Genomic DNA, 19,586 nt, shown 5'->3' with positions numbered 1-19,586 from the left:
ACTGCCTGAAAGTGTGTTGGAAGCACATTCAATAGTAGCTTTCAAAAGAGAACCGATAAATGCTTGAAAAAATATTACAGGACTATAAGGAAAGAGCAGGGGGCATGGGATTAAGTGGCTAGTTCTACCAAAGATTTGACATAGGTAGAGTGGGCCAAATGGCTGCTTGCTGTGCTGTATTCTATGAATTATATTTGCCTTTTGGGGTTGTATTTGTTATGGCAGGCGGATGGTAAATGCCAAGCTGCCCAAATCCCGGAAGGAAACTTGAAGCAGCTGCCACAACTGTTTGCAATTTGTACTTATTTTGAGATGCAGGCTTTGCATTCAGTAAAAGGAAGGCCACCAAGTCTTTTAGGTTTCTTTAAAAAAAACTAAATTAAACCTTCATTAAATTTTTTTTAAAAAATGATTTTAAGCATATACATAGATTTACAAATTACTACTATAATAACTTCTAATTCCCAGTTAAACCTCCATTAAGGCAACAGTAAGGCACATAGATTTTAAAAGACTCAGGCAAAGTAACACAATACCCTGGACAGTCGAATTCAAAGTGAGTTTTTCTCAGCCTCGGTTCCTTGTGGACAGTAGCATGAGGCTGAGGTGCTGGAGGCTTTTCACACTTGTTAGATCTTAGAATGCCTTCCCTTGCACACAGCCTTCTCTCTTTCATACATATTTTCCCCCTTGAATGCAAATTCCCATTGTTTCACTGTGTCTTTGGACTTTACCTCTCTAATAATAAAATCTATTATAGTACCAATTTTACCAGTAATTTTTTGAGGAAAAATAAACACACTGTTTCTTATTTTCTCCTGGCTAAGTGAAACATTTCACCCCCCTCTTTTGAATTCAAGCGAATCTGCTTTATTTAAAAATGCATATGTTCCCTTTACACCTCACATTCTAAAACTTCCCCCATGTTTACCTACTTAACACTTCAAACCTAGCTTATCTTCTGATACATCAAAGCCTTCAGACCAACTGCCTTTAATTCAATTAAGTCCCTCCACACACGCGCACATGCACTGACCCCACTATTACTCTACAATAAATTCCAGTAACATTATGAAAATTATTTTATCTTCCTGACATTTTCTGTGATTACGTTTGTATTTCCCTGAAAATCGAAAAGCAGTGGCCTTGGTCGTTGGTGATGGTTCCCATTTCTGACAGCTCAGCGATACAGATTGGAATGCTTGTTTGTGACTGATGGCATATCAGTAAGGAGTAGGTTATGTCTGTCTTAAACCAGTTCAGTTCCTCAGAAAGACATCTTATATTTTGTTACTTGTAATTAATCCAGTCAAATTACTACGTGCAGATTAGTGAAGGCAAACGAGGAAGGATGAGTCGGTCCTAAGCCTATCCAAATTGAGAGCATCCGGACCTGATTTTGGAGCTTAATGTAACACATTCAATCTTTGAGGGTGACAGGACAAGTTAGTAAAGCTCATGAAATAGTGTGCAGGAGCTTGAACTTCCTAAATAGACACAGTGCAAAAGCAAAGATGTTATCCCAATCTTTAAATCCACAGGTTAGCCCCCAGCTAGGTTATTGGGTCCAAACCTGGGCACCACACATTTGGAAGGATGTCAGGACTTAAGGTGCAGCGGAAATTTACTAGAATGGTACCTGGCTTGAGGAACGTCAGTTTATGTGGAGGGGCTGGAGAAGCTGGGATTGTTCTCCTGAAAGCAGAGAAGGTTAAGAGGGGACTTAATAGAGGGGGTGCTCAAAATTCTATAGAGTTTTGATAGAGCAGATTGAGAGAACTGGAGGGGAGGGTCAGTTACCAGAGGACACAGGTTTAAGATAAGTGGCAAAAAAATCTAGGGGCTAATGAGAATTTCCTTTACACAGTGAGTAATGATCTGGAATACATTGCCTGCAAAAGCAGTGGAAGCAGATTCAATAGTAACTTTCAAAAAGAGAAATTAGAGAGGTACTTGAAAATAAATTTGGAGGAATATGGAGAAAGAGCAGAGGATTGGGACTAATTGGAAAACTTAGTTAAATGCTAGACTTTAGTATGCAGCAAATTATGCTACTGTGCTTTTTTTCTTCATAGGAACAGGAGGAGGCCCTTCAGCCCTTGATCACCTCCTACTATTTAATTAGATCATGGCTTAGTTTAACTCCATTTGCCTACCTTAATGCCCTTAATAACAAATCTATCAATTTTCTTTGAAATTTTTAATTTATTTTCAGCATCTACAGCTTTTTTGGAAGGGTTCTGCGGGGGAGTTACAAGTTCCCACTACCGTTTGTATGAAGAAGTGCTTCCTGGCATCACCCTGAATGCCCTGGCTCTAATTTTAAGGTTCTGCCTCTTTGTCCTGGATTCCCCCAGCAGAGGAAATAGTTTCTCTCTAGCTACACTATCAAATCCATTAATCACCTAAAACACCTGAACTAGATCATACCTTAATTTTCAATACTCAAGGGAATACAAGCCTAGTCTATGCAACCTTTCTTCATTATTTAACCTTTTTAGCCCCGACATCATTCCAGTAAGTCTGCATTGCACCTCTCTAAGGACGATATATCCTTCCTCAGGGTCCGGAACCTAACTCAAGCCTTCTCCAGATGGATCTGAACAACTTCTATTTATGTAATGCTTTTAACGTAATTAAACAATCCAAGGTGCTTTACTGGAATTATCTAACAGAATTTAACACTGAACTTTATATAACTCCAACATAACTTGAAATAAAGGCTAATGTTACATTAGTTTTTTTCTGTACCTATTCTCTACTTTTTAGTGATTTCCGTACAAGGACCCCTAAATCTCTCTGCTTCTCCAAAGGTCCCAGTTTCTCACCATTTAAAAAACTCTCTTATCTATCTTGGGCCCATAGCGCATGATCTTACACCACATTGAACTCCAAAGCTCTCAAACTATGACTGTCACTTTGCAACTTGAATATAAAAATGTCGAAGAAACATTTCAGTGCTCTGTAATACAACTGTAAATTTGAATCTTAACTAGTATCCTGCCACAGCTTGCTGGTGCCATGTAGATGGTTTATGACTTTAGGCTTTTGTTGTCATCGCAGTTTTGGGAGATGACCTTCATTTATTCCTGAGCCCATTACCTCTCGAGATGTGAACGCCCTGTAGTTTTCTGTTCTCTGATGTTTCAAGGTAGTAATTTAGGAGAGAATTGAAGCTGCTTGTGGAGACAGTGATTGATATTACTGATAGGGCATTCTGGTGAGGTCAGTTGCAATGCCTCACAATTGTGGAGCAGAATGCAGCTGAAATCATGAGAATGTATACCAAATTTTGCTGAAACTTTGAGATCCTGAAATGCTGCACAGAGTCCCTTTGAAAGCACATATTATAGAAAATATCCGCCCCAGTTTGAAGCCCCAATAATGTGCCAAGTCCTAACAAGAGGATGTGTATTCGTAGGGGACTCTTCCAGTGTAAATGGCCCTTATTTGACACACTGCAAAATTTCTATATAGGAAACTTCTGAAATGGATTCAGCTGCAACTAGCAGCAGTAGTTTTTAGTGATTTCTGTACAAGGAATCCTAAATCTCTCTGCTCCTCCAGAGGCCCCAGTTAGTCCCAAGACTCCCATAGTTAGGAAATAGCTGTGGGGAATGCATAGGCACCACCAGTTAAGGAGCATTATCTTCAAATTGCTTCACAAAGTTTGTTCAGAGCAAAGTTGACTTCTGAATGAGATTATGGCCTACAAATGCTTATCCACCTTTCCCATACCATTTAAATGAGCTGTGTAGCTTGTTTTAAAATGAATGTGACTTGCACTAAGACTGTCTGCTCAAATTGCCTCAGAGCAACTTGTCCCCTGAAACCTGCACTGGTTGGAGCATCTCAGATTGCTGAGGGTGAATTGAGTCAGCAGTTTCCACATGGACAACATGCCATCCGCCATGGTGCACTCCCAACTAGAGTTAGCGGAAATGGCAATCGGAGGCAAACCAACTCTCCAATGTAATCTTGGTGGTTCAGAGAGTCTGTCAGGCTGTATGCAAATTAGAGTGCTGAGACAATTTCACTCTTCATTTACTTAAACCTATTGGCTTGAAGTTCAGAGGAGAAGTTTTGTACAATATGTTTGTTTTCTAAAGGCATTTGTGGAGCACATGAGAAACAGAAAATGTCAAAAGTAAGATATTGAGAGAAGCAGAGTTAACGTTTTGAGTCCGTATGACCCTTCTTCGGAGCTGGACTCATCATACGGACTCGAAATGTTAACTCTGTTCCCCTCCCCACAGATGCTGCTACCCCTGCTGAGTTTTTCCAGCATTTTCTGTTCCTGTTTCAGATTTCCAGCATCCGCATTACTTTGAGAGCTGTGCTGCTCGTGGTTTGCCAGACAAATAATTAGTTTAGGTTTTGCCTTAATGCACCTAACTTCCTGGCCTGCCTGCTAGTTTTCCCTCCATCTCTCTGGAAGACTTGCTGAACCATGCTCTTTGCTTACCCTAGTAGCCTTCTTACATTGTTTCCAGATGATGAACAATCTGTTTACTGAAATATGGGGAAATACTGCATCCACGTGCAGCCCCATGCTCACTTTAATATCCATATATATACATTTTGCAGTTGGGTTTGGATTGCAGTCAGGAGCAGACTTGGGCTAATTTTGGCCCCACAGCCACTCTGTTCTCAACTAGTGCCCTGTTGGTCACTCCCCCCGTCTGTTTTTAGTGATGAATTTACTTTGAACCAGAGAGCTGTGACTCTTGGCTTAGAGAGGTTACTTGTTTTGGACATTGATAGCATCAAAGTGACTGAGAATGAGTGGCTGCTGCTTCTGTGATGCAGACTAAACGGATGTATAATTAAAGTCCAAAGCCGCCTTTCTAATGCTATGTTTCTGTCTCTTGTACAGTCTCCTACTAAAGCTGTGTATAATGCCAGACACTGGAATCAACCTGAGCCAGAGGAGCTTCCTCCAACACTGTCACTATCTCACAACGCACTGGGGAGTGCCGCAAGTAAACAGCCACTGACACAGTCTCAGACAGCACCGGTGAGTAACAGTGCTAATTCTTCAATGCCAGGGTCCAGTAATGAATGCCAAAACAGGGTGCAAGTGAGTACAGTGACCAGTCGGTAAGTCAAATGACATGGTTAGTATCATGGTTATTACCATTTCACATGGTGTTGGTCAATGCTAAAATTAACTGCTGCTGTTAATCTTGTCCTATAAAAATCCAAATTCTCTCACTGGTGTTTTCAAAAGTCTTCCCGTCTGCAGCATTTTCTTCGTGGCTCATGCATAACTATTTAAAAGGCTCTGAAGAAGGGTCATACGAACGCGAAACGTTAACTTTGTTTTTCTCTCTCCACAGATGCTGTCAGACCTGCTGAGTTTTTCCAGCATTTTCTGTTTTTGTTTCAGATTTCCAGCATCCGCAGTATTTTGATTTTAACTATTTAAAAGCTGTTTGTCTGCCCCTGCAGCTTTCTCAGCTGCTCAATTGTCGGTGCCCATTGCTTCTGGTAGTTACTGTCCCTCCGAAAGAGAAATCCATTCCTTCTGGTTCATTCTCTCCAATTCTTATCTTGGGGAAAAAGCCTCCCTTCATTGCTCATTTTTGACCTCCTATTATCACTATCCATCTAGCTTTGCCCCAAACTTATCAAATTTACCCAGTCTCTCTTTCTATTGTTTATTTCCCTTTTTCTTCATCCACCCCTCCAATCTAATCTTGAATGTTGACAGTTTCTGCTGTATTCACCAATTCAGGAAGGGAATTCTATACTGCCAAAGGGTTTCTCCTGTCCTCTTCTAAAATCTCTTGTATCTCTGGCTCCTCATTCTTGGCAACAACTGGAAACATTCTGCTTCCAACTATCCGATTTTCCTGAAACTTTCTTTGTATTCACATTGTACTAGGCAGAGCCCTGGTAAATATGTTGTATCCCCTCAATATCCTCCTTATTGGAGCTCAGTACTGCACATCGTCCTCCCACTGAGGTGCTCATTCTCTATCATTACTACCTCAAAATTGAAGTTTGTTGATCACACTGGTCCATTTTTGAAGTCTGTGCTGACTACTTCCTCTTTATTGAGATAATTTCATCCTCCTTGCAGCGAGGGTTGGTGACACTTCTCACCAGATGTGTTTGCTTGCGTTGACACTTGGGTGCTTGAATCTCCCATATCTGGTAGGAAGGACATGGCACTGTCCTGTGCTGCCAATTTAAGATATAATTTTTTGTACTTAATATCGCTTTTGCATATCTGCTGGCCTATTTAGCACCTCATTCCCCTTTGCACCGAATTGTCATTCTGACTCAAATTCCTGTTTTAGTGCTTACTGTTACCCTTTCACTCTGAGTGTGCTCCCAGCTCAAAATCTAGCAGTTGCTTTGTTATATACCTTTCAGACACAAGCCAGTTTCAGCTGATCCATCAGTCCCCAACTACACTATCTGATAAACACCCAGCGAGTGACCTATTTACAGCTGACTGACTGACGGCTACCATCTGACTCACATTTACACAATTTAAAAACTAGGCTTAAATTTCAGCTTGATCATCTGCCTATATTGCCCCTATAGGCAGTCATGCTGGCAAGTTCAGCTTTTGCTTTGAACCTATTCCACATTGTGCATGGGGTGGGAGAAAAAGTTTCTTTACTCCTCCTGTTTCTTTTCAGGCACATAATTTTTGAAATTTGTGTCCTTGGCTCCTGCATTCAGTTTAATGCCAATAGTCTGCTTATATTATCTGTCCTTCTGTGATGACCCTCAACAGTGAACTGTTGCTCTCCACAAGTGAACATTTTTCTTCTGGAATGGTGGAAAGTATAAACCCGTAATTGTTTTTCCAAATGGTTGAGTAGACTGTAAGCACTCCACTCTGCTAATTCCCCTCCCTTGAATCATTGTCTTTTACTGTGTGAGTTGGTTAGACACTGCACGACGCCTTAAATATCTCTCAAAAATTAACTGGGTCACTTATGCTTGCAAATTAGCCAAGTAATTATTTTTTAAAATTCGCATCAACTTCTGCTTTAGGCACATTCATCTGGCTGGAGATTTTGGTAGGATGGATATCTCAAACCATACCATGAAATTGAGCAGTTCTATAGTACTAACCTGGAACTAACTAAATGGAGCTTTTGCTGGTACCAAGTTGCGTGAATGGTTACACCAGCATTAGGTGGATAGCTGCTTATTGATAAGTTTAAGACCATGTTGTTCAAAGCAGTGAATATATGGTTATCTGCCCCAAATAATAAGAAAAAGAATGAAAAAGATTGGAAAATGAGATCGAGAAAAACAAAATAATGTTAATCATACAACAATGAAGAAATCATGTAGACTTGCATTACTAATACTGAAGTGGTCAGACCATTGAATCCTCACTGGGTTAAGTTAAGCAATCTAATTGAAACTGTTTAGCAGTGGAAGCATTACTATTTTCATCAGTATTTGGATTACCTAATTGACATCATGGAAGTGTTTTTTTCCCTCATAAGCAAGTCAAGATTCTACAAGTGGAGCAGAAATGATTCAGCTAAAGCCACAGTACAGGAATGTTTTGACTTTTGGGGTTCCCTTAATCCAAAAGATTTTTTAAATTCAGACTCCTGCAGGAGTTTTAGGTTTCAACATCTGCATGATTATCAGTCAGACGTTTAATGCAACATTCCTACATATGCAATGATTTGGAAGGACTAGTGCTGAACTTAATCCAATGAGGATTCAACAGTCTGACAGTCTGGACACTTGAGTGTTGGTGACATATTTCTGTATCATTTCTTTAACATTGTTTCATTAATCTTATTTTCCCTCTCTCTCTCTTGGTCTTTCTCTTTCTCTCACCTCTTTCTCCTCCTTCCTTCTCCCCTCTTCTTTCTCCCCCCACCACCTCTCTCTTTCCGTAGTATGTGCGAAGTCATGGACGCTGCCGGTGTCCTAGACAAAGTGCCTAGGGTACCACTCGCAAATCGGTTTTCTGTTTTGGAAGCTGGTGAGGGCGCTAATTCTTCAGAGGAGTGCAGTCAGAGCCAAGTTTGTGACACCATGAGCGGCTCGGCTGTACAGGTGGGGAGGAAGAAGAAAGAAAAAGGAATAGTGATAGAGGATTCATTGGTTAGGGGAACAGACGGGCGTTTCTGTGGCCGTAGGCGTGACTCCAGGATGGTATTCTGCCTCCCTGGTGCCAGGGTCAAGGATGTCACAGAGTGGCGGCAGGACATTCTCCTTGGGGAGGGTGATCAGCCAGAGATCGTGGTCCACGTTGGTACCTATGACTTAAGTAGGAAGGGGGATGTGGTCCTGCAATCAGAATTTGGGGAGCTAGGTAGAAAATTAGCGAGCAGGACCTCAAATGTTGTAATCTACAGATTACTCCCAGTGCCACATGCCAGTGAGTACAGAAATAGGAGGATAAGGCAAATGAATGTGTGGCTGGAAAGATGGTGCAAGAGAGAGGACCTTAGAGTCCTGGGACACTGGGACTGGCTATGGGGGAGATGACACCTGTACAAGCCAAATGGGTTACACCTGAGCAGAGCTGGGACTGAGTTCCTAGTGCTGTTGGAAGGGCTTTAAACTAACTCGGCAGGGGAGCAGGAACCAAGAAAAAATATTAGGGAGGAATGCCATGGTGCACAAAATACTGGGAGGGACAGATAGCACTAGTATAGAGAAGAATAAGTTAATAGGTGAAGTCGTGGTGAGGGAGAAAGTAACAAAATCTAAATCAGGGTTACTATGCAAGTATGTGAATGCACGGAGTACAGTAAATAAGATTGGGGAGTTACAGGTGCAGATTGCCATGTGGAAATATGATGTTGTGGCGATAACAGACCTTGCTCAAGGAAGGGCCGATCTGGGTGTACAAGGTGTTCAGAAGAGATAGGAAAGGAAGAGGGGTGGTGATATTGGTTAAGGAGAGCATTGCAGTGCTGGAGAAAGAGGATGTCCCAGAGGGTTCAAGGCCAGAATCAATTTGGTTAAAGCTAAGGAACAAAAAGGGTGCAATTACATTGCTCGGTGTAGCCTATAGACCGCCAACTAGTGAGAAGGATATAGAAGAACAAATCTGCAGGGAAGCTGCAGAGAGATACAAGTACTTTTGACTAGTTATAATGGGAGACTTCAATTATACAAATGTAGACTGGGACAGTGGGTAGTGTAAAGGGTGAAGAGGGGCAAAAGTTCCTAGATTGTGTTCAGGAGAATTTTCTACAGCAGTATTTGTGTACAATCCAACAAGAGAAGACACACTGTTGGACCTGGTTCTTGGAAATGAGGTGGGTCAAGCAGATATAGTGTCAGTGGGAGAACATTTAGGAGACAGTGATCATTATATTGTACGTCTTAGGATGATGATAGAAAAGGATGATCAGCAACCCAGAGTAAGAATAATTAACTGGATGAGAGCCGACTTCAATGGGGCAAGAACGGAGCTGGGCCAGAGAGACTGGAACAAAAGATTGGCAGGAAAAACTAGCTGAACAATGGGCTACCTTCAAAAAAGAATTGGTTTGGTATATTCCAAGATATATTCCATCGAAAGGGAAAGTTAGGGCAAACGAATCCAGAGCTGCCTGGATGAAAAAAGAGATAGATCTTAAGATAAAGAAGAAAAGGTGTGCTTATGACAGGTGTCAGGTAGAAAATACAATTGAGAACCAAGAGGAATGCAGAAGGTTGAGGGGAGGTGAAAAAGCATATTAGAGAAGTGAAGATGGATTATGAAAAAAGACTGGTAGCCAACATAAAGGGGAATCCCAAAGTCTTCTAAAGGCATTTAAATAGTAAAAGGATGGTAAAAGGAGGAATAGGGCCGATTAGGGACCTAAAAGGGAATTTACACATGGACGAAGGGGCCATGGCTGAGGTATTAAATGAATACTTTGCATCCGTCTTTACCAAGGAGGGAGATGCTACCCAGGCCATGGTGACAAACGAGGAAACTCTGTCACTAGAAAGATTCAAAATTGATCAGGAGGAAGTGTTGAACAGGCTGTTGGTACTTAAAGTTGACAAGGCACTGGGACAGGATGAGATGTATCCAAGGATATTGAATGAAGAGAGAGTAGAAATTGCAGGGGCACTAGCCAGAATCTTTCAGTCTTCCCTGAACTCGGGAAGTGCCGGAGGACTGGAGAATTGCAAACACTACGCCCTTGTTCAGAAAAGGTTGTAAGGATAAGCCCAGCAATTACAGACCAGTCAGTTTAACTTCAGTGGTGGGCAAGATTCCAAAAACAATTATTTGGGATAGAATTAGTAGTCACATGGAAAAATATTGGTTGATAAGGAAGAGCGGGCACGGATTTCTCAAGGGGAAATCGTGTTTAACTAACTTGCTGGAGTTTTTTGAAGAGGTAACACAAAAGGTCAATGAGGATAATGCTGTTGATGTGGTGCACATGGACTTTCAAAAGGCATTTGATACAGTGCCACACAACAGACTTATGAGAAAAGTTATTGCTCATGGAATAAAAGGGACAGTAGCAATGTGGATACAAAATTGGCTGAAAAATAGGAAGCAGAGAGTAATGGTCAATGGATGTTTTTTGGGCTGGAGGAAGGTTTGCAGTGGAGCTCCCCAGGGGTCGGTATTGAGACTCTTGCTTTTCCTGATATATATTAATGATCTAGATCTTGGTGTGCAGGGGACAATTTCAAAGTTTGCGGATGATACAAAGCTTGGGAGTGTTGTGCACTGAGAGGAGGACGGTGTGGAACTTCAAGAGGACATAGATAAGTTGGTGGAGTGGGCAGATAGGTGGCAGATGAAGTTCAACGATGAGAAGTGTGAGGTGATGCATTTTGGTAGGAAGAACATGGACAGACAATTTAAAATAAGGGTGAAATTTTGAAAGGGGTGCAGGAGCAGAAAGACCTGGGTGTATATGTGCATAGATCATTGAAGACAGGTGGAGCGAGCAGTTAATAAAGCATATGGTATCCTGGGCTTTATTAATAGGGGCATAGAGTACAAGAGCAAGGAGGTTATGTTGAATTTATACGACACTTGTTAGACCTCAGCTGGAGTTTTGTTCTGGGTGCCACATTATAGGAAGGATGTGAACACAGTGGAGAGAGTGCAGAAGAGGTTTCCAAGATAAGTTCCAGGGATGAAAAACTTCAGCTCTGAGGATAATTTGGAGAGGTTGGGACTATTCTCCTTAGAGAGAAGGTGGCTCAGGAGATTTGATAGAGATGTTAAAAATCATGAGGGGACTGGACAGAGTAGATAGGGACAAGCTGTTCCTGTTTGTAAAAGGATCAAGAACGAGAAGGCACAGATTTGCAAAAGAAGCAAATGTGACGTGAGAAAAATCTTTTTCACACGATGAGTGTTACGGGTCTGGAATGTACTGCCTGGCAGTTAGGTGGAGGCAGGTACAATCAAGACATTCAAGAGAGTATTAGATGATTATTTGAATAGAAACAATGTGCAGGGGTACGGGGAAAAGGCAGGGCAATGGCACTCGGTCATAATGCTCATTTGGAGAGCCAGTGCAGACACGGTGGGCCAAATGACCATAAGACCCTTTTGAGTCTGCTCCGCCATTCAATGAGATCATGGCTGATCTGATAATCCTCAACTCCACTTTCCTGCCTTTTCCCCATAACCCTTGATTCCCTTCCTGATTAAAATCTGTCTATCTCAGTCTTGAATATACTTAACAACGCAGCCTCTACAGCCCTCTGTGGTAAAGAGTTTCACAGGTTGACTACCCTTTGAGAGAAAAAATTCCTCCTCCTCCTCTGTTTTAAATGGGCGCCCCCTTACTCTGAGATTATGCCTCTGGTCCTAAACTCTCCCACAAGGGGAAACAACCTCTCAGCATCTACCCTGTCAAGCCCCCTCAGAATCTTATATGTTTCAGTGAGGCCACCCCTCATTCTTCCAAACTCCAATGAGTACAGGCCCAGTCTACTCAACCTTTCCTCATAAGAGAATCCCTCCATACCCGGGATCAACCTAGTGAACCTTCTCTGGACAGCTTCCAATGCCAGTATATCTTTCCTTAGATAAGGGGACCAAAATTGTTCACAGTATTCTAGGTGTGGTCTTGTGCCTTGTATAGTTTTAGCAAGACTTCCCTATTTGTATACTCCATTCCCATTGAAATAAAGGCCAACATTCCAGTTGCCTTCCCTATTACCTGTTGAACTTGAACGTTAGCTTTTTGGGATTCATGCACAAGGACTCCCAAACCCCTCTGTGCTGCAGCCTTCTGCAGTCTTTCTCCATTTAAATAATATTCAGCCCCTCTATTCTTCCTGTCAAAGTGCATAACCTCACGTTTTCCCACATTATATTCCATCTGCCAAGTTTTTGCCCACTCGCTTAATCTGTCTATATCCCTCTGTTGTAGACTCCTTGTGTCATCTTCACCACTTGCCTTCCCACCTATTTCTGTGTCACCCGCAAACTTGGCCGCCTCTAAGTCATTAATGTATATTGTAAATAATTGAGGCCCTAGCACTGATCCCTGTGGCACTCCATTAGTTACAGGTTGCCACCCTGAAAATGCCCCCCTTAACCCAATTCTCTGTCTTCTATTAATTAGCCAATCCCCTATCCATGCTAGTATACTACCCCCAACACCATGGGCTCTTATCTTAGTAAGTAACCTTATATGCGGTACCTTATCGAATGCCTTTTGGAAATCCAAATATATTACATCTGCTGGCTCCCCTTTATCTATCCTGCTTGTTACCTCCTCAAAAAACTTTAATAAATTTGTTAGGCATGATTTCCCCTTCGTGAAGCCATGCTGACTCTGCTTGATTAGATTGTTTTTCTATATGCTCTGCTATTATATCCTTCATAATAGCCTCCAACATTTTCCCAGTGACATGTTCAACTAACTGGCCTATAGTCCCTGTTTTTTGTCTCCCTCCCTTTGGAGACTCCTGTGCTGTTAAAATTCTGTGATTCTCTCTTTTTATCCTCTCCTTTCTTCTCTCTTTCCTCTTTGTTCTCTCTCTCGGCTGGCTCGCTCGCTCACGGCTCACTTGCTCCCTCCCTCCCTCCCTCTCTCAGCTCACTTGCTCTCTCCCTCCCTCTCTCGGCTCACTTGCTCTCTCCCTCCCTCCCTCTCTCGGCTCACTCGCTCTCCCTCCCTCCCTCTCTTGGCTCACTTGCTCTCTCCCTCCCTCCCTCTCTCGGCTCACTTGCTCTCCCTCCCTCTCCCGGCTCCCTCCCTCCCTCCCTCTCTCGGCTCACTTGCTCTCTCCCTCTCTCGGCTCACTTGCTCTCCCTCTCTCGGCTCCCTCCCTCCCTCCCTCTCTCGGCTCCCTCCCTCTCTCGGCTCCCTCCCTCCCTCCCTCTCTCGGCTCCCTCCCTCCCTCCCTCTCTCGGCTCCCTCCCTCCCTCCCTCTCTCGGCTCCCTCCCTCCCTCCCTCTCTCGGCTCCCTCCCTCCCTCTCTCGGCTCCCTCCCTCCCTCCCTCTCTCGGCTCCCTCCCTCCCTCGCTCGGTCTCGTGATAGTGGTTTGCAGAGGTAGCTTTTATGTAACTGGCTCAGAACAGGGAAGGGGCAATGTCTTCAGACTGGAAAGCCTGTGCCGGTCAATGAAATGTTAACGCCAGTGATTCCACACATTGTGTGATAACGTACTGGAGTTGAGCAGTTGAAGTTTTTTTTCTGTAAACGAGGCAGTCCGTAGCCAATAATTAACACTGTTTTTGGTTCATCAGAAAATTTGTCCTTACCTGGTTGTTTTTTGCATTGTTTATAGGCCGTTGTTGCCTTAAAGGAAACGACTCAGAAGGATGAAGGGGTGTTCAAAGCCCCTCCCCCTCCACCCCGTGTGATAAAAACAGTGACGATACCAACCCAACCATACCAAGACATTGTAACTGCACTGAAATGTAGGAAGGAAGATAAAGAGGTACTGGGCTTCGCTGCCCACAGTTTCACTTGTTTGATATTAAAAGCATATTGTGAGGTTTTTAATGTTTGTGTATTACCTGCCTTGAATTACTTGAAAACTAATGGTCATAGAATTTGCTGTTAGCTCCTCTAATGAAATGCTGAACGTGTTTGAAATGTTCAGAACGCTACATAGTGTGCAGTCTTGTACTTTGCTCACATTGATGTTCTCCATTCCTCCTCATTGATCCATGGCTATCAGTGCTTCTCCCCACACACACACACCGCCGTAACGCAATGTGAGATGGGGGCATTTACAGCAGCTCATGTGTAGTTTGTCCCCTTGCCACCCCCTTCTGCAGTGCGTGGAGGATCTCACTGCCTGAACAGTTGGGGTGTTCAGTGGAGCTGTATCTTTGTTACAGATCACCCATTTCAGAAGTATCCTTTTCCAGAGGACAAGTGAGAGCTTGCGGGTGGGGAATTTGCTGAGCTGCAGAAACTCTTCCCTTGGGAGTTATAGAAATGAGTCTATTAGGGCAAAGAAACTTTTTTTTTGAGTTTATAGCCCCCCCTCCTAAGTATAGAAGGACTTTGACTTGAAGAAACTCCCCACTCTGAATACCTCCCTCCAGATCTTGCAGAATGTCCAGGCAGCTGGGCAAACTGCCAGTTACAGTTCCACCTGAAGGATGTTTATTCGCATTCCAGGATGAAGGAAGCCTCCACAAAGTTCCTCTGGCTTAGTGGCACTGGACACACACCTGCACAAAGTCCCATATCTTCAAGCTAAACAGTGACAGCCCATCAGCACCTGTAAGATTCTTAACTGATTAGTAAGATTTTCATCCAGGGAGTGTTTACGCTGAACTGTCCTGCAGATTAATTGGCCAGGGTGATGTCTGTCCTTAGAGGTGTTGTCCCAGTTTGTAAGCTGGGTTTTGCTATGCCAGGTTAACAGTGCTTTCAGCCAATGTAAAGTGTAGTGTTATTTTTATTTCAGTTGTACACCGTGGTTCAGCACGTGAAGCACTTCAATGATGTGGTGGAATTTGGAGAAAACCAAGAGTTTACAGATGACATTGAGTACCTACTCAGTGGACTGAAATGTTCTCAGCCTCTCAACACACGCTGCCTTAGGTATGCTGCTGTGAGTGGAGTCTCTGCTCAACAGAGAGGTGCTTAAAAGTGGTGTAAATATGCTGAGAGATTATTTTGTGACAGAACAGACTGGGCATTGCATCCATCCACTTCAATATCCTGGTTTATGGGTGAGAGATCCAGGGGAGGGGGATGAGGTGCCTGTTAAAGAGAGAGTGGTAACTTTGTGATATGTAGAATAAACAAGCAATATTGCCAACTCAGCCACAGTTGCTATAAGGTATCTTGGCAATTTGTTGGATGGATTTGATCCTGATTTCTGGTTCATTTGGTGGCATTTTTTGCCTCTTAATTAGATGATTATGAGTTCAAGCCTCACTCGATGCCTTGAGCAGTAAGTTGCCACTTCAGTACTGTAGTAAAGGCTTGTGGCATTGCTGAAGGTGCCATCTTACACGCGAGGTCAAACTGAAATGGAAATAAAAGATCGTATGGTTTGAATCAGTTGTCCTGACTAACATTTATCCTTCAAAAAAAAAATCACTAAAACAGATTTTAACTGGATTTTGATCATATTGCTGTTTGTGGACCTGTGTACACAAATTGGCTGCTGCATTTAACTGGAAAGGGATGGGCAATAAATGCTGGCCGAGCCACTGAAGTCCACATCCCATGAATGAATTTTAAAAATAGCTTGTGCAGTGCTTTGGAGCATCCTGTGAATGTGCAAGTTGACTTATAAGTGCATATCCTTTATCACTGTTTCAAAACTTTTTCAGATACAGATTGTCAGGGGGTTTTTTTGAAGTGTCTGTTGCTGTGGTTCTAGCTAAATTCTCTCTAATCTGATCAACTGCTTTAATTGCCTGACTGTCCCCCTTCTGGACTTGCTATTTGTGACCCAAGCTAATGTGAACCTGTGTACTATGTCAATGCAACTTTTTCTAGCAAGATAGCAGCAGCCCAATGTGATAGGTATGATGCTGTTAGGGCTGCTGAAATTAACTGATGTGCTGCGTCAACATTGGAAGTGAATTGAAGGGGAGGGAAACCTGCATTGTATTATAATGGATCAACAGGACACTAGATGAGCGAGATTTAAACCATCAGTTTAATCACGTGGCGCTCACCCTCGCGCATGGGACCTGTGGCCATGTTCAGACCATTCACCATGTTGGAAGTCTGGGATTCACCTGGATACTGGCAACCAGTTACAATGACAATTGGCTGTGGCTCAGGGAGCATTCAGTCAGATGTTTGGATGCGTTGAACTACCTGTAACCTGATACTACTGCAGTGAGCAAACCTCCACTTAGTCATCAAGAATTAAACGTAAATTGAATTGGTTAGTTGACGGGCTCTACTGCTCATAATGGATTTAGTACCAATGCCCATTTTGTTTATTGGGTTTTTATTCTTTCATGGATTGTGGGTGTTGCTGGCAAGTCCATTATTTATTGCCCATCCCTAATTGCCCTTGAGAAGGTGGCGGTGAGCTTCTTTCTTGAACCGCTGCAGTCCATGTGGTGTCGGTACACCCACAGTGCTGTTAGGGAGTGAGTTCCAGGATTTTGACCCCGCGACAGCGAAGGCACCAGTTGTGTATCATTGTGGGGCTGTATCTTTATATAAAGGGATTTGTCTATGCTTGGGGGAATGAAGCAATTCTGCTTTAGTCAACAACTTGGCGCTGTCAGTTGGTATGTTTAATATCTCCTAGTGGTATATGCCCCTGTCAGTTGGTATGTGGAAACTTGTATATCTATGCCAGCTGCCAGTCACCTTCTACCCTTTAGCCAACTAGCTATGCTGCTGCCTATTATCCAATACTTGTATCCTGTAAATTTGATCCTGTTTGCCTCTGGCCATGTTCCCTCACACTCGGAGTTGATTCTTCCTTTTATTCAGTAAGTTTATTTTTGCCTTCCAGTATTATCAGCCTGGCCACCAAGTGTGCCATGCCCAGTTTCCGAATGCACCTGAGAGCTCATGGGATGGTAGCTATGGTCTTCAAGACACTGGATGATGCACAAAAGAACCAGGTATAACTTGTTGATTGAGTATTTGGGAGAGCTGTATAACAGTGACACCTTTCATGCAGTAAAATTAAAGCAAAATACGGCGGATGCTGGAAACCTGAAATAGAAACAGAAAATGTTGGAAAAACTCAGCAGGTCTGGCAGCATCTGTACAGAGAGAAACAGTTAATGTTTTGAGTCGAAATGTTAGCAGCTATGGAGAGAGAAAGAGTTGCCAGACATGCTGAGCTTTTCCAGCATTTTCTGTTCTTCTTTCAGGCAGTGCCTTCGACGTAGTATAAGATTCAGCCACTTCAGAAGAGTGTTATCAGAAAAACATTGATCCTGAGCAACATTGGATTTTAGGACAAGATGGCCAAAAATTTAGTAAAATGGTTAGTTTTTTATGAGTATCTTAGAGGGAAAGTGGAAATCGCTGAGAGCCCAGGCAGCTGCAGGCATGACTGCCACTGCTGGCACAAAGAAAGTGAGGGATGAGCAAGAAGCTGAGTTGAAGGAGCTCAGACATCTCGGAGGGTTTTAGGGCTAGAGGAGACTTCAGAGATGGGGAGAGGGAAGGCCATGGAGAGACTTGGAAACAATGAAAGCTTAAAATGCAGACATTGGGCAGGCAACCAGTGTACATCAGCAAGCACAAGGGTGATAGGTGAACAGGAATTGCTGTAGTTTAGGAAATGAGAGGGTGGGGTGGTTCCAGCTCGATGTGCTAAACGGTGGAGGAGGGGAAGGTGTTAGTCAAATAGCATCCTGAATTTATAGGAACAGGATGAAGCCATTCAGCCTGTGCTGGGTTTGTTGTTAAATCGGATTATTGTTGATCTGTATCTCAACTCTATGTACTGGCCAAAGATTTTTGTTGGGGTAGACTGTCAATTAATCTCAGTCCTCAAAATTTCAAAGACTCCCAACATCCAAACCTTTTGGTGAGTGTGTTCCAGATTTCCTGTAGTCTTTCTGGTCAAATGGACCGGTGCTTCTTTATGATTGAAACAAAAACAAAAATAGCTCGAAAAACTCAGCAGGTCTGACAGCATCTGCTTCTTTATGATTTGTCTGGCTCTAATTGTAAGTTTAAGCCCAAGCCTTGTTCTGGTTTCTTTCCCCCATCACCAGTGTTTCTCTGCATACCCTATCAAATTCATTAATCATCTTAAACACACAGTTAGATGTCCTATTAGTCTTCCAAAATCAAGGAATATGAGCCAGGCCTGTGCCCACTGCCCTATTCATTTAACCCTTTTAACCCCACAATCATCCTGATGAATCTGCAGTGCAGCACCTCCCCCACCCAAGACTCGTGTCCTTCTTGAGGTGCAATGTCCAGAACTGAATGCAGTTACTCCAGACAGAGTCTGACTGAGGTTCTTTACAACTGTAACCAAATTGCCTCTCTTTGTATTCCAATTGCTTGAGATAAAGACTAACATTCCATTAGCCTTTTTCATTACTTTTGTAGCTGTCCCTCTGGTTTTAGTGATTCGTTTACTCGGATACCCAAATCTTTGTTCCTAGTCTCTCAACATTTATAAAATATTCCAGTTCTTCTGTCTTGGATCCAGATGAGCTCTCACTTGGCAGGTTGATCTCCATCTCCCATTAAGATTAAGTAGATGGACAAAACAATGTCCCTTTGCAACAGCCTTCTCTCAGCTGCACAGTTTACTGTAGATTATGGCCAGGTTTCCCCTCAGCCTCAGGACCTGTGCTCTCCACCTCTCCCAGCTTAGCAAGTTTACAGGTTGAGGGGGACCTATCCTTGCCTTTTCCAGCATCTCAGTGCGTGCTGTCTCTGGTCAAAATTTTAAGTGTAACAGAGGAAGGTATTCTGTATTCTCCTAGAGTATGGTGCTGTTTGCTCCGGCGGGGGCACTGCGGGGGGTGGGGGGGCAGGGGTGTGTTGGTGGGGGGGGGGCTCGCTCTGGCGGGGACACTGCCGGGGGGGGGCTCGCTCCGGTGGGGGCGCTGCAGGGTGGGTGCTGCGGGGTGGGCTCGCTCCGGGGGGGAGGGGGCTGCGGGGTGGGCTCGCTCCGGGGGGGGAGGGGACTGCGGGGTGGGCTCGCTCCGGGGGGGAGGGGGCTGCGGGGTGGGCTCGCTCCGGGGGGGTGGGGGGAGGGCTGCAGGGTGGGTGCTGCGGGATGGGCTCGCTCCCGCGCAACATGCCATATATTTGTCTGTGTGTCTATTCATTGAGTTTCTTTCACAGTCTTTGCATTGTGTTGGCAGAATCTAGCTCTTTGCACAGCAGCACTAATGTACATCCTGAGCCGGGATCGACTGAACATGGATCTGGATCGAGCTAGTCTGGACTTGATGATTCGCCTCCTGGAGATGGACCAGGATCCTTGTTCACGACAACTGAATGAGAAAGAAATGAAAAAGATCAAGGAGAAAATTCGCAAGCTCTGTGAGACTGTTCACAACAGGCATTTAGACCTAGAGAACATCACGGTAAGAACATGAAGCAAAATATCTCTTTGGGATTTACTTTAATCACACTACAAGAGATGCTTCACAGTCAATGGCTGATTCTTCAGAAAGCTGCAAACAGGGAAACGTGATACTCGTTCAACATCTTGCACAAACTATTTGAACTACGTA

The 19,586-nt window shown here is 43.5% G+C and overlaps 1 protein-coding gene across 1 annotated transcript in view; it reads left to right on the top strand.

Moving 5' to 3' along the window:
* Positions 1–19,586, top strand: part of LOC144668638 (wings apart-like protein homolog) — a 140,497-nt gene that overhangs the window by 77,862 nt on the left and 43,049 nt on the right. Inside the window, exons 4-8 of the mRNA XM_078530881.1 lie at positions 4,877–5,017; positions 13,715–13,867; positions 14,852–14,988; positions 16,880–16,991; positions 19,212–19,436. Coding sequence (XP_078387007.1) covers positions 4,877–5,017; positions 13,715–13,867; positions 14,852–14,988; positions 16,880–16,991; positions 19,212–19,436 — 768 coding nt within the window. The remainder of the gene's footprint in view (positions 1–4,876; positions 5,018–13,714; positions 13,868–14,851; positions 14,989–16,879; positions 16,992–19,211; positions 19,437–19,586) is intronic.

This window comes from Cetorhinus maximus, chromosome 27, assembly GCF_964194155.1.
Source record: "Cetorhinus maximus chromosome 27, sCetMax3.hap1.1, whole genome shotgun sequence".
Lineage (NCBI taxonomy): Eukaryota > Metazoa > Chordata > Chondrichthyes > Lamniformes > Cetorhinidae > Cetorhinus > Cetorhinus maximus.
This window is presented reverse-complemented; position numbering and strand designations above follow the sequence as displayed.